Source organism: Nicotiana tabacum, chromosome 7, assembly GCF_000715075.1.
Source record: "Nicotiana tabacum cultivar K326 chromosome 7, ASM71507v2, whole genome shotgun sequence".
In the NCBI taxonomy this organism is placed as follows: Eukaryota; Viridiplantae; Streptophyta; class Magnoliopsida; order Solanales; family Solanaceae; genus Nicotiana; species Nicotiana tabacum.
In genome coordinates, this window is record NC_134086.1 from 374,899 (window position 1) to 389,749 (window position 14,851).

A 14,851-nucleotide genomic window follows, 5' to 3' on the forward strand; every position below is an offset into this window, starting at 1 on the left:
CTAAGATTCAACATTCAACTCCAATGGGTTTTCAAAATTACTATTTAATTTTTAAAAAATATTCCTCAAGCTTTTAAGTTAATTTTCGAATCAGTAACTATGACTCAAATATTAGTTCAACAAACCAAATTCATTTGGGTGGTGAAAATTAGATTTTTAACAAGCTTAAGTATGTGGGTTTAAATTTCAAATTTGATTTTATGAGAAATTTGGAGTGTGTGTTATTTAGACTTGTTAGAAATCGTATAAGGAGGTCGTATATAAAATTTGAAGTCATTTAATGGAGATTTGGACTAGTTTTGAACAAAAATTACAATTGAAAATCGTGAAAGAAGTTCGTCTACAGACGCTAGTATAAAGGTGTATAAGGTGTGTTTCTACACTCATATACATTTTTTTGGTAATTAAACTTTGTATTACCAGGGAAAATATTTACAAGTAAATCAAACCCTTACAATATGACCTTCTTTCCTATACTTCACCCCCTCCCCTTGTACTGCTATTTACATTTGTATCTACCTATTACACTGGGTACCAATCTAATCTATGTAGTATTCCCGCTGTATGCTTGGTACTTCGACAATGTATCTCCTGAATGATTCTCTTACTCACTGCTTCCCAACCTGTCTCCTTTGCTTGAAAAATTTGGTATTCATTTCTTGCCAAACATGGTATATTGTTGCTGCTACTGTCATTTTATACAATTCTGCAGCAGCTGTATTTCTTTTAGTCTTTCTTTCAGCCCAACGTAGTTCCTCATCCCAGCCAGCTATAGGTCTTCTAATTCCTTGCCATGTTAGCAATGTGCTCCATAATGCCTTTGCATATGTGCATTCAAAGAACAAGTGTTGTATAGTTTCATTGGCTTGCTTGCACAAGACACACTCCTGGTCCACCTACATCCCCCACTTCTGCAGCCTATCCATTGTATATAGCTTCCCATGAGCTGCCACAGTTAGCATAAATGTCCATCTTGGGCATCCTGTATTGTGGCAGACTACCCTCCTCAACTAACCTTCTCAAATCTTCCACGTAGCCTGTGATATATGTTTTTGATTGAGCAACTTTGCATGTTCATAATGTCTTCATAGCTTAGCCCTGCTTCCATGAATGTCTCCTTTGCTTTTATGATCTTCTGCACCATCCAAGATGCTTGTTTCAGTTGAACATCCCATATGTGTCTCCCTTTGATGTAATAACTGTGTATCCATTGGATCCACAGTTTCTTTTTCTCCTTGCATAAGTTCCAGAATTGCTTGCAGATGGTAGCCTTGTTCCACATAGCTATGTTCATTATGTTGAAGCCTCCTGCAGATTTAGGCAAACAGACTTTATCCCATGCCAATAGTGCCTTTTTTGATATACTTCCATCTCTAGTCCACAAAAAACTCCTACACATTGCTTCAATTAACTTTGTAATCTTTTTAGGCAATACAAAGATTTGTGCCCAATATGTCTGTATAGAAAACAACACAATCTTGATCAGTTGGACCCTGCCAACATAAGATAGAAATTTGGCAGTCCATGATTCTATTCTTCCCATTATCTTGCCAATTAGAGATTGGCACTGAGATATGGATATTCTTTTTGAACTTAGTCGGGCACCTAGATACCTTACTGGCAGCTCACCCTTTTTGATTCCTAGGAACTCTGTGATTTCCTCTTGATCAGTTTGTGTTACTCCCCCAAAGAAGATAGAACTCTTGTGTTTGTTGATCACCAGGCCAGAGGCATTTGAAAACTCCATGAAGCATTGTAACAAAAGCTTTATTGAAACTATATCACCCCTGCAAAACAATAAAAGGTCATCAGCAAACCCCAGCTGCAAGATTTTCATCTTTGCACACTTAGGGTGGTAGTTAAAATCTGGGATTTGGTTCAGTGTTTTGAGGATTCTTGTTAAATATTCCATTGCTAGAACAAACAGAAATGGAGACATAGGGTCTCCTTGCCTTAACCCCTTCTTAGCCTCAAATGGTTTTGTCAGGTTCCCATTTATCATCACAGTATAAGTAACAGTCTCCATACATGCCAATCCACTTCACAAATTTGTCTAGGAAAGCCAGTGCATTTAGAACTTGTTCCATGAATGGCCATTCAATGGAATCATAGGCTTTCTGTATGTCCAGTTTCATCATACATCTGGGTGATACTCCTCTCCTTCCATAGCCTTTCACTAGTTCATGACTTAGGATTATGTTATCAGTTATCACTCTTCCAGACACAAAAGCTGATTGTGTGTTATCTACTAAGTCATCCATAACTTTCTGCAATCTCCTAGTTATAACCTTAGAGATCACTTTATACAGAACTGTGCAACATGAGATAGGCCTATATTCTTTAACACTCATAGGGTTTCTGACCTTAGGCACTAAGGTTATTGCTGTACAGTTGATAGGTTTGTGCATCTGTACTATTTCAAAGAATTCCATCACTGCCATTGTTATATCTTCCCCTACAATCTGCCAAGTCTTTTTGAAAAATAGAGCATTAAACCCATCATAACCAGGTGCTTTAAGATCACTGATATCCTTCATGGCTTACCACACTTCCTCTTTTGAGACTATCTTTATTAGCTGAACCTGTTGGTCTCTATTTAAAGTTGTTCCCAACTTCATGACATTTGGGTTGATGGCTGGTATGCTTTCAGCTCTTGATCCAAGCAATTTTTTATAATATCCTAGTATCTCTGCTTCTATATCATCCTCCATAATAAGCTGAGTTCCCACCTCATTTGTTAAACTTTGAATTCCATTCAAGTGATACATGTTCTTCATTTGTGCAATAAAAAATAGGCTGAATTAGAGTCTCCCAACTTCAACTAGTGCACTCTTGACTTTTGTCTGTATATGCTTTCTTCTAATTTTTCTAATTCACCCTTCAGTTCTTTTTCTTTGTCAATCAACTCCTTATTCTGCAGCTTTGAACTCATTTCCTCCTGTATTCCTTGCAATTCCCTCCTTAATTCTTTTATCTTGTCATCAACCCCTTTGTAATGTTGAGTGTTTAGGTTCTTGATGGCCTCCTTTACCCCTTTGAGATTGTTCCATACTTTCTGCATTCTACCATTTGTGCTTCCATCCTTCCAAGCTTCTTCTATGTGTTGCATGAACTGAGGATGTTCAGCAATACAGTTAAAGAACTTAAATGATTTGTTCTTCTTTCCTTGTGCCTGACAGATTACTAATTTTAGTGGTGAATGATCAGATACCATTGGTTCCAGTATCTGAACTTTCACATGTGGCATAGTCATCATCCAAGCTATATTTACAAGCCCCCAATCAATTCTGCTATAGGTATGATTATTAGTCCAGGTGTAGTGCCTCCCCACATACTGCAACTCATTCATCCCTGTATCCCTCATATACTCCTTAAAATCTTTTGTTTCCATATCTTGGACCTCTGTACCATATAGTCTATTTTGTGAATGTACTACAACATTATAGTCTCCCATAGCTAGCCAAGGTCCTTGTTGTATGTTGTGGATTTGCCTCATCTTGTCCCATAGCTTCAATCTATCTTTCACAGTATGTAATCCATGTACTGCTGAAAAACCAAATATAACAGCTTTTGCAATAACTCTGACTTGACCATGTATCAGTTGCTCCTCTATTTCCACTGGCTCAAATATGTATATTCTGGGATCCCACATGATCCAGATTCTGCTTTTATAGTTTACACTTGAATTGGATACCCATTCCCAACCAGGTGCTATTTTCTTGATCACTACATTCTCTTTTTGATCTTTTACTCTATGTTCTACTAAAGTTATTATTGCTTTATTGTTCCCTCTTATAAACTCCTTTATCTCCTTTTGCTTATAAGTTTTATTCAGTCCCCTCACATTCCAAGTTATCACACTCATACAGGTATAAAGTATGGGTGGTGATACAACCCTTGCACCTCTGAACTCCTCCCCTGCATAGCACTTGTACCTGGTTCATCATATGCTTGATTTTTTGCTAGACTTTAGAATCCATTGCTTCCAGATATCTCCTGGTCCTCTGCTTGTTTGGCTTTAGCTGCCCTAGCTACTCATTTTCCTAGGACAGTTATCCACCCCTCTTCCTTTCCCAGGCTATCATTGCTTGTTGGATTTGGTTCATTCTGTTGGTTAGCCACTGATGCTTCATTTTGTACATCAACCTTTTTCTCATCAGCCTTCTTCACATTATCATGTTGCCTGTCATTTCTGAGCCAGACTTGCTTATTCTTTATTATCTTCCTCTGCTGCACCACTCCCTGAGGCTGCACTATTTTAGTTTCTACACAATCATGCCCTATTTTCAAGCATTTTGTGCAGTATTTTGGCTCCCAATCATAAGTGACTTCTTGCTGGATTAACCTTCCCTTGTGATCCTGTAGCTTCACATATCTAGGTAGAGGCTTTGTAATGTCCATTTCTATCAGCATACGTGCATAAGAAATCCTAACTGACTCAGTAGCACATTCATATGCATATATTGGATTCCCCAATGTGCTTCCTATCTTGCTTAAAGCCTTCATACCCCAGCAATTTATGGGTAAGTTTGGAAACCTCACCCATAGGGGAATGGTTTTCACGACCTCATCTTGTACATTAAAGTCATCTGACCAAGCCTTCATTATCATAGGTTTGTTGTTAGTCGTATGTGGACCAGAGTATAACACTTGATCCCTCTCCTCTAAATTAGTGAATCTTATTACAAAATATCCCTCATTATGATAGAAGATTTGTGGCTTCACTGAGAACTTACCCACTGAGGTCAGAAATCGATCCATTGCTCCAATTGTGGGTGTTTCCCCAATCACATATAGAACAATAGCAGACCTCCATTTCTCAGTTTCTAGTTCGACATCTTCCATTTCTAGCTTAGCAATTTCCCCCCATTTTGAACTGTTGGAGCTATGTACTGTAAATTCATACCTTTCATAGCCAACCTGTTGCCTGCAACCACATTTGCCCAGGATTGTTCCATGTTCATCTTCCTTGCTTCTCCTTGCTCACCATCTTTAATAGTACCTGAGCTGTATGGTACTGTTGCATTCTTATTCTACTTCACTCCTTGTGTTTGTACTGCCTTTTGCCCGGATCCTTCAATTATAGCTTGCTCAGCTGCAGGAGTAGTTGGAATTTCCTTCGATTTACCTTTGATCAGCAACAGATCTGCTTCTACTCTGCTCAGCTCACTTTGTATGTTCTTAGGAGTACAATTTCCACTTGGTTCCTCGATTCGTACCCCTTTTGGTGACATAAATAATTCTAACACAACATTCCTTGTTTCCGTTGATCTCTAATCATTCACTGGTATCTTCGTCTGATTCTGTTTGGGTCTGCCTCTCCCTCCATGGCTTCCAAGCACACGTTAGCAAGGCCACGTTAACGTGCGCCGAGAGAAATGTTAGAATAGTACACTCATATACATTATTATACAAGATTATACATAGTTATACAAAAACTGACTTCGTCTTCTTCCTATCGTCTTTTTTGAAATTTTATTCAAATCTTGCTCAAATCTACTCCACATCACTTCAAATTTAAATTTGTGAACTCATTTTGATATTTTCAGTCAATCCGAATATCACCAAATCCAAACAACTAACAAATTCATAAATGCCTATTTTCGAAAGCAAAGCTTTGAATGATCTTCAATGGTGGACTTCTACTCTTTAATTTTCTTACATTACAATCAAGTGACACAAGAGTAGAAGCAGAAAATACACGATCCCTTGAATCATATGTAGAAGATGTGAGAAGAAGAGAGAGTGAAAGCAATGGCCGTGAGAACACAAATTTAACTCCATAGATGTTAGAAGCAATGGTTGTAAGAACACATATTTTGAATTTGCTAGTGCTTTCAAAATATGTACAATGTGGGCTAGGTAGGGTAAAACATAAAAATATGGGTCATTTTTTGTTATGGTGTGAAGTCATGTGTATTTACTTATAATTCTTTCTTTAAAATAGGCCAAAGCTGTAATTTAATAAACTTAGGAGTTAAATTAAAAGATTGGAGGTAGGGCGTGTTTTGGAGGGTAGGGGCCAAAAATGACCGTTTATAGCTGGGGCCAAGGGCTAGTTTTGCAAAGAATGCCGTTGGCCGGCAGTTCTTTTTACCAAAACAAACCACGCGGGCTGGCGGGTCAGACCGGGACGAGATGTGAACGAGCTGGCCCATCGGAACAAAATGGGAAGCCTGTCCCATTCCCTTGTCCCTTTTATTATGGGCCCAGTCCCGTTTAAGAGTTAGTGGGCCGTGCCGGGACCGGACGGGGACGGGCCAACCCGTTGGACAACTATAGTTTTATTATAGCTGTCCCTTTTATTCCCTTCCTCCAGTTTTATTATTGAGAATTTTACACCCTATAGAAAATCTTAGTACCCTATTTATCTTAAATAAATACCATTTTAAAATATTACATCCTATAAATATCTTTTATCCTTTATAGCAAAATATCTAATTATAGTTACATCCTACATTTAAGGCACCATATATGCTAAATAATATTTTTCTCTCTCCTTTTTAGTATTTTCTCTCACATAATCACCATTTAACTCCTAAACACGTTCTCTCTCTCTTTTACATTGTGAAATATGCAATGTATTCAACTGTATTTTTGTTTGCAACTGTTCAATTTTCCAGTAAGTTTTCAAATGTATTCATATGTATTCAGCTTACTTATTTTTTATGTCATGTGTGTGGTATCTAGTTTTTAATATGTATTTAGCCTTGTTACTGTATTTAGTCTTCTCTAAGTGTTTGTAGTTGTATTGATATGTATTCAAAATTGATTTGCTATGAAATATGCAATTCTGTAAGTGTTTGCTCTGTTTTTTGCTTCTTTTCACGAAAAAAGGGAGAAGATTATTCTGCTTTCTTTGAGCAGATTAATATGTACTCGTATTATTTCTTTGAGTTAAATTAGGAGACTATCATGTGAATTTATTTCCTTCCGTTTTTAACAAGTTTAACTTCCTAGAATTTGCGCAAAAATGTTACTGTATTTTATTTGTATTCAGCTTGAATACAGATAAATACAGATACCCATTAACTGGAGTTCCCGTTTTTACGTCTATTTTTTTGGTTGTATTAATGAATACAACTGCTTAAATATATGAAATACATTGTATAATTTATCTATAACAAGTAATATAACAAAGCGTATCTATAAATGACTAATTAGGGCTAAAAGGTGGTGCTTTACGAAAAGTTCTCTTTTATTATTTTCTCTGTATATTGACAGCCTGCTCGTGGTTCGCCGAGCCGATGGATGAAAGTGGGTCGTATCCTCCAATTGAACCATCCAATTTCGACCTTATAGTGGTCGGCACCGGTCTGCCGGAGTCCATACTAGCCGCCGCTGCCTCCGCCGCTGGAAAATCAGTCCTTCACCTCGACCCTAACCCTTCATACGGTAGCCACTATGCTTCTTTTCCCCTTCACGAATTCGTATCATATATCCAATCTCAATCCTCCTCCGAACCCTCAATTCCACAACCTGACACCGCTTCGGGTTTCACCCGACTTCCTCTAACCACCCGCGCGCTCTACTCCTTTATAGAAATCACCTCTTACTCCTCGGAACCCTTGGAACAATCTCGAAAGTTTAACATTGATTTGAGTGGGCCCAGGGTTTTGTTGTGTGCTGATGCTATGATTAATTTAATTTTGAAGTCGGAGGTGAATCAGTACATGGAGTTCAAGAGCATTGACGGGAGTTTTTTCTACGACGGTGAGGGCAATTTGGAGAATGTACCTGATTCACGTAGCGCAATATTCAAGGACCGGAAACTAAGCTTTACTGAGAAGACTCAGTTGATGGAATTCTTCAAGCTGGTGCAAGGGCATTTTGAAGCAGCAGCCGCTGCTTATGGTGGGGAGAGGAAGAGCATTTCAGAGGAGGATTTAGAGAGTCCGTTTGTGGAGTTTTTAAGCAAAATGGGGCTTTCTTCTAAGCTAAAATCGTACAGATCGAATCGCCTTTCTCTCTTAGTCATAGTTTCCTGTTTTCTGTTATTCCTTTTACTTTTCCTGTCGTTGTCGTTTGATTATGTCGTATGCTTATTTCATGAATCAAATAGTCCTAATCAAATATTAAGGATTATTGAATGTGTGATTTCTGTATGATTGTGATGTTGCAGCCTAATAAATTAGGAAGCTTTTCATTTTAGATTGAAAGCATGCGATACTTTTCTAAAACTACTTCAGTAAACAAATTAAACTGTGAGGATATTGCTTGTACTGCTGTTTTGCCTTTCAACATATGGAGAAGAAAATGGTTAATTAATATATAAATGACACTGCTTTTCGATCTTTATCACCTTTTAGCATTTCAATTCAATGAACGTAAGACTGTTAGTTCCCACTTTCCTTTTTATGGTTGTTTATCCAGAATTTGGGAATCAGAGTAATTTTTTTTTGTACATTAGATTCTAGCTATATTCGTCTGACTTAGTAGTGATCTTTTCTTTTTAGGATTATTCTATATGAAATAGCAATGGCAGATTATGACCAAGAGAATAGGGATGTTTGCAAAAGTGTTCTTAAGACAAAAGATGGTATTGATTGGTTGGCCCTTTATCACTCATCCATTGGCAGGTTATACTCTCACCCTTCCTTTGTACTTAAAACAGTCATGTAGAAATCATAAATACCTCTTCCATTTTTGTACATAAAACAGTATAGTAGTGCACTAATCCTGAATGTACCTCGCCCATTTGTACATAAATTGGTAGTTTACTAATCATGAAAGTATCTTTCCATTTACTGGCTGTTTAGCTTTAGCTTTACCTTCTTCTATGTCCATAATTGAACTTCATACTCCTAACTGTGGAAATCCTGAAAATGATATTATTAGGCTAATCTATTTTTATTGTCAATTCTCATCCCTGATACTGAAAATAATAGTTCATTAAGATGCATGCTTAGGTTATACTTGCATGTGCGGATGAAAGAGGTCTAACCTTGGAATACCCACTTATCTGTTTTTTCATGTCTGAGATTCAAAAGTCAACCTGGAAAGCTCTATGTATAGTTGGGTTAGTCTTTTTGCCAATGCAAATACTCCCAAGAATTAATAATTTTTTGGAACTGTTAGAAAAAGAGAAGGGGATTCTATCTTGAGACTAGTTAATCATAATCATTGACCCTCTGAGTTGGAAACTTATCTTTGTATGCCATGACATCTTATGGTCATATGCTTCCTTCTCGTCAGCCAAATTCTTATAGTTTTCCCTTTGTTTACAAACTTTAGGTTTCCTAATGCACCTGGTGCTATGATTTACCCCATTTATGGTCAAGGGGAACTTCCACAGGCCTTTTGTCGTGGTGCTGCAGTAAAAGGATGCATTTATGTAAGTCTTTTAACATGTGTTTTCCTTGGACAACTCCAGTGTATTATCACTTAGTTTTGCAATTTTGTTCCACCGAGATTCTTTACCCTTTTTTCCCTTGTGTTGTTGATTGCAATGCATGGCGGAGAGCAGACAATGTCCAAATATGCATTATGTTTCTGATCATTTTTGTGTTTTGGTTTTATAATTATCTTACGCCCTGCCATCCTCCTAAAAATAGAGAAAAGTTCGTGTTTTGTGAAAATTCCATCATAAGGTTCCACTAGGGAAGTGATAGAGGTGCATAACTTAGGACCAAAGAGATCTCCTAGAGATCGCAAATTTGCAGTTGGAGACTTATCAGATCTCCCAGCATGTAACTTGGGGAGCTTAGCTCTAGCCAGGAAGTGTATTAAACAACTTTGCAGCTAGTTGTGGCCTTGATTTCTTATTCCTCACAATGCTAGCTATACATTTGTGATGAGCCCCTACTGCTTCACAGTTAGAAATGTTGATGAGCTTGCTTGTAGTACTGAAAGAAGCTTTTTTCAAGCATTCAGGAGCATTGACACTGTTGTTTACGTCCTGAAGGATTACTGTTTTCTCAAACTCAATTAATCTTTAATTTGAACAACTGCTGAATGAGCTTAACTTTAATTTTTTGGTAAGTTGAATGAGCTCAGCTTTTTACGTTTCATTTGACATCAAATAGAAGATATCATCTTGATTGGTTTCTCTTCTGTTACCTTTTCTCGTGTAGTCGGAAAGTAATCTCTTTGTCTTGATTTCTTCATCATTGCTTATACTATACATTGTATTGGTAATTTGCAAATGAAGTTCTTATTGTGCTAAACATCATATTCAAAGTTTTTTATGGTGTCCTTTCCTCAATATTCATTATTTGATGTTTAATTTCCTGGAATTCCTTGAATTGTTATGTCATTAGTAGTCTTCCCTGAGGCTAATTTCTATCTTTACTTCGACTTTGTTTCCAGGTTCTTCGGATGCCTGTTAATTCTCTCCTCATGGACAAGGTTCGTAGTGATTCTCTTCTTGTTTCTTAATGACTTTTAACCGTCCTCATTTGGTAGAATTGAACCTTTTTGAAGTGCATGAGTTGTTGACCTGTCACCTTGATGATTTCACAGGCTACTGGGAATTACAAGGGTGTTCGCTTGGCTTCGGAACAAGAATTGTACAGCCATAAGCTGATATTAGCTTCATCTTTTGTGTTTCAATTACCACCACCTCATTCTTCACCTGGTGCTCAGCAAAATGTTTATTGTGATTTCGGCTCAAAAAATACAACTGAGAAGCTGGCTAGGAGTGTATGCATCACAAAGCACTCTTTGAAATTGGATAAAGCCAATTGTCTGGCATTTTTTCCTCCTCGATGTAAGATATGCATAACATGCCTTTTGTTTTTAAGTGATTTTAATATTTCAAATTTTTTACCTTATCAATTTTTTCCCCAGCTCTCTTCCCTGAGCAGGTCACAGCAATCCATGTCCTTCAGCTGAGTAGCAATGTTGCTGTTTGCCCCTCTGGAATGTGAGTTCACCTGCCTAATTTCTATTTAGTCACCACTATTCTAGTGCTGTAGGGTGTACTGACACATCGGTGTTAACATATCATTTTTCAGAATTCATTATCTTTTTAGGATGCGCTCTTTAGCCTGCCTTTCACTTTTAGAATGTTATTGCCCATGTTACTAACCTTTTTTTTTCTTCCATTAAGTCTAAAATTTCACGAATAAACACCGAGTTGGTGTCAAGAAGTATGCGCAAGTCATGTATATATTTCAACCAGTCATTTACAGGCATCTATCAAGTTTGTTCAGCTACCTATCTATACTAGTGTTCCCCGTCAAGCTTCTGAAACCATGTTAACTACTCTAAGAATGTGTTTGAGACACTTAATTTTGAATTCCTCTAATTATAGAAGCAATTGGTACAATTAAGTTGTATGGAATTGGAGTTACAAACTCTCAGTTAATTCCTCAAGTATCTTACACTAACCCACTTGGTTCGTTGCTTTCTCTTTCAGGTTTTTGACTTATCTCTCAGCCATATGTGAGGATGATGTTCAGGGGAAGAAGCTATTACATGCAGCTATCAACGCACTGTTTTCCATTCCTGTTTCTGGAAGCTCTGAAAATGATAATTCTGCGGAGAAGCAAAGTGAAACTAGAGATGCAAAACCTGCTTTACTTTGGAGTGTCTTGTATACTCAAGAGCTTAGTAAGGTATCTGCAATACCCTTTTTTGCCTTTTCTATTTTTGGTTTTGCTCTACACAACTACCAGCTTCCATTTTGTTTCTATATGAATTTTCCTTGGGTCTTTCTTTTATTTCGCGAAGGAAATGTGGTTTTCATTTTGATAATGCTTTTTGTTTGTAAAAATACTGAAACGGCTATCAAGCCAGTTCGCCTTTTGGGCCTTTACTTTCAGTCAATTTTGTTTCCTATAGGGTTTTTGATTATCTTGTTTATTTTGGCCTGGAATCTTCTGCACAGTAAGGTAGAGGTTATCAACTTATCATATAGAATGTCTAACATGTTCATTAGTGTATACATAAAAAGAAAACATGCTCATTAGTGTGGCTGAGCATAGTGCATTAGTTGGTTGCCACATAGGAATTAATTACTCTTGGAGTTTATCACCCGTGTTTTGTTCAGAGTTGAAAGTCAGACTAGAGCAGTTGCTTATCGCCCAATTCACTCATTTTTTTTGTCCCGGAGAGGTGTGGTATCGAAATCCATGGATTAGATTCCATGGGATTAAGTGTGAGTATTCCGTTTGAAAATGTGTGAGAATTTCCCTTTAGATCCCCACTTATAAATAGGGCTAAATTAGCTTTTGCTTCATTTCTGTTCCTCCTTACCCTTCATCTCCCTCCAACACAGAGCCTTTCCAGTTACATCTTGCTACCTCCAGCTATTCCTCTTCCTTGCTGATTGCTTTACCCTGCTGTCGGTTGATCTTCATACCCAAGAGAAAAAAGGCCATGTAGCTGACATTATGATTTTCTGCCTCCTATCTCCTCCTCTTGTTCCCTCCCTTCAGCCGATTCCTCTCTCACTTTCCTTTCATTTGTCTTCCTTGTATTTCTTTCTCCTGCCCTTGCAATTTAATGTTCTCCACCCCTTAATTTGTTTTCTTTTTGATTTTTCCCTTTCTTATTCTTCTCTTCTCCTTTTTGCAAAAAAACATTTTATTTTTATGTCCTGAATTATATAAGTTTTGCTAACTATGCAACACTTATAGGCATGACATGGCTAGAATGCGGGTTTCCGAGGACATGGCCCTTGATAGGAAAGTCTGGAGGTCTAGTATCAGGGTTGTAGGATAGGGGCTCCTAGAATTTTTCGTACTCCTTTCATGGGGTTGGGTGAGGCTTGGCAGGGCTATCCATAGATGATTTGTGTATTTATTGTGTCTCCCTTATGGTAGTTATTTATGGTAGTTACTGTTTGATACTATTGCATGCCATTTTATTTATGGTTCTTATGTTTAGATAATTATTTACGCGATTTCTGTTGGAGTTACTAATGCTCTTTTGTTTTTGTTTTTCCTTTCCTTCCCTGAGCCGAGGGTCGATTGGAAACAGTCTCTCTGCCCTTTCGGGTAGGGGCAAGACCTGTCTACATATTACCCTCCCCAGACCCCACTTTGTGGGACTATACTGGGTAGTTGTTGTTGTTGTTGTTGCTAACTATGCAACAATCTTCTTCTCTCTCTGTTTTCTTCCCAACAATTATTATATTCTTTTATCCAGGTCGCGATTCTTCTTTTGTACATTATAGGTTATGGTTGAAAATTATGGATAATTAGTGTTAGATTGATGGATATTGGACGGAGATGAATATGTGATGGAAAAATCAAATACTTTAGTGTAGTCAATAAATCTAGTTTCGTATAGATTAGAGAAAGCCATCGTTTTGCATGAAGACTATTATGTGAAACGCAAGATTGGGTGGGCTACTGTTAAGATACCACATGGGGATTAAGCAAATTGTACCAAACGGCAAACATAGAATATCAGGCTGTGATACACTTTACAATCCCCAAATAATTAATAATTTATCCATGAGTTAATAATCTCAGTTCATGCGACATGCTACCAAATGATCCCTGCGTACAAATTTATGCCTGGCGTGTTGTCCTGACTTTTCCTATTTTTGTCCTTCAGTTTCAGGATGTTTTAGGTAACATAATTTCTGCCTCCATGCCAGATGCGAGTCCATACTACCATGATCTTCTGGGTGCTACAGAAAAGGTAATATGCATTCTGCTTTTCTTAAATTGACTTCTTTTACACTGGTCCGTATCCTCTTTTTCCCCTGACAGCTGTCGCCTTTTTTATTCTTTCATCTTGTGCTTTACCTACTTTGCCATGGCCTGTTTGCATGCATATATGTAGGGCTTATAATAATTTAGGAGAAGGGTAGATCCTCAGACACTGACCCGTTTGATGTTGTGCTATTTTTGTGTAGATATTTGAAGAGCTGTACTCTGGTGAAGTATTCTTTCCCAAGACAGCCTCATCGGAGGAGGGTGCTGTCGAGGAGCTCGAGGACTAGAGACCAAATTGATGCTGCTGGATATGCTGTCATTTTAAGCTGACCGATGGGTGGCGGAATAATACAGTTTGCATCGATAATGATGACGAGAATATAGTTTACGTGGTTTATGTCCCTATATACCTATGTTAATGTGTTTATGCGAAATACTTTGTTGGTGTAAGAGTAATATCTATAGCCTTCTAGTTTCTTCGGCCTACAATGAACAGAATTGAGTATAGAGGTTTGGGACGAGACTTGGTAGTGTTGATGAGTTTGCCTACTTTTGCAATTTTTTATTGCGGTGGTTGATCTGAGACTTCCCATGACTTGAACCTACTTTCAATATAGAAATATTTTGACATGTCAAAGTGCAAATTGTGGAGTGCGTAGAACTGATAAGGCAAAGTTAAGAGATTGGAAGCTGCACGCAAACCTAAAGAGGCAGTGAGTTCTTTCAATATAAACTTGAGGTGTTTAGTGAGGTGAAAATTAACTAGTCGAAAAAGCTTTTAGTGATTAATGTTGAGTTCTACTTTATCTAGATACTCCTATGCTAATTGGCGCAAGCATGTTCATGATGACTTTAGAACTTCTAAATATATCCCATATCTACGCTAGTATTAAAAGATAAAAGGAAAATGGCTAAATATATTCCTGTACTATAGAAAAGGTTCAAGTGTATCACTTGTTATACCTTGAGTTCATATGTACTCTTGTCGTTATACTATTGGTTCAAATATATCCCCTTTTCATTAAAGTTTGTCCAAGGTGGATAGATATTTGATGAGGTGGATGCCACATGGCTTGCCGCCTCTAACCCATTTTACCTCTCTTATAATTTTTTTTCCACCACTAAAATTTTCTTCCCTTCCACCACTATTGCTACTATTACAGCTATGGATTAGAGGTACTGAGATGGCATGCCATGTGGCATCCGCCTCATCAAATATCAGTGCCACATAAGATTGGATG

At 37.6% G+C, this 14,851-nt stretch overlaps 3 protein-coding genes across 3 annotated transcripts; 1 reads left to right on the forward strand and 2 right to left on the reverse strand.

Annotated features, from left to right (window-relative positions):
• Nucleotides 1-608: 608 nt before the first annotated feature.
• Nucleotides 609-2,537, reverse strand: LOC142182612 (uncharacterized). Its single transcript, XM_075256812.1, has 4 exons — nucleotides 2,029-2,537; nucleotides 1,614-1,787; nucleotides 1,016-1,493; nucleotides 609-896 (listed from the first exon to the last, which is right to left on the reverse strand). The coding sequence occupies exons 1-4, from the start codon at nucleotides 2,535-2,537 to the stop codon at nucleotides 609-611; spliced, it is 1,449 nt and encodes a 482-aa protein (XP_075112913.1).
• Nucleotides 2,538-2,821: 284 nt separating this feature from the next.
• LOC107830860 (uncharacterized) lies at nucleotides 2,822-3,865 on the reverse strand. The gene has a single exon (XM_075256813.1). It carries the CDS (start codon nucleotides 3,863-3,865, stop codon nucleotides 2,822-2,824), a length of 1,044 nt encoding a protein of 347 aa, XP_075112914.1.
• A 3,302-nt stretch (nucleotides 3,866-7,167) lies between these two features.
• LOC142182623 (rab escort protein 1-like) lies at nucleotides 7,168-14,240 on the forward strand. Its single transcript, XM_075256828.1, has 9 exons — nucleotides 7,168-7,945; nucleotides 8,457-8,579; nucleotides 9,235-9,334; nucleotides 10,309-10,347; nucleotides 10,462-10,708; nucleotides 10,789-10,864; nucleotides 11,360-11,558; nucleotides 13,507-13,593; nucleotides 13,811-14,240. The coding sequence occupies exons 1-9, from the start codon at nucleotides 7,248-7,250 to the stop codon at nucleotides 13,895-13,897; spliced, it is 1,656 nt and encodes a 551-aa protein (XP_075112929.1). The 5' UTR covers nucleotides 7,168-7,247; the 3' UTR covers nucleotides 13,898-14,240.
• Nucleotides 14,241-14,851: the final 611 nt, after the last annotated feature.

Excerpts from the sequence above, each read along its gene's own strand:
- LOC142182612 (XM_075256812.1), bottom strand. The coding sequence starts at position 2,537 with ATGAAGGATATCAGTGATCTTAAAGCACCTGGTTATGATGGGTTTAAT. Across the intron at positions 1,788-2,028 it reads TTTGTGAAGTGGATTGGCAT|GGGTGATATAGTTTCAATAA; the intron begins GTATGGAGACTG and ends ATTGTTTTGCAG. Across the intron at positions 897-1,015 it reads TACGTGGAAGATTTGAGAAG|GTGGACCAGGAGTGTGTCTT; the intron begins GTTAGTTGAGGA and ends TGGGGGATGTAG.
- LOC142182623 (XM_075256828.1), top strand. The coding sequence starts at position 7,248 with ATGGATGAAAGTGGGTCGTATCCTCCAATTGAACCATCCAATTTCGAC. Across the intron at positions 10,709-10,788 it reads GGCATTTTTTCCTCCTCGAT|CTCTCTTCCCTGAGCAGGTC; the intron begins GTAAGATATGCA and ends TTTTTTCCCCAG. Across the intron at positions 10,865-11,359 it reads GCTGTTTGCCCCTCTGGAAT|GTTTTTGACTTATCTCTCAG; the intron begins GTGAGTTCACCT and ends TTTCTCTTTCAG.
- LOC107830860 (XM_075256813.1), bottom strand. The coding sequence starts at position 3,865 with ATGAGTGTGATAACTTGGAATGTGAGGGGACTGAATAAAACTTATAAG.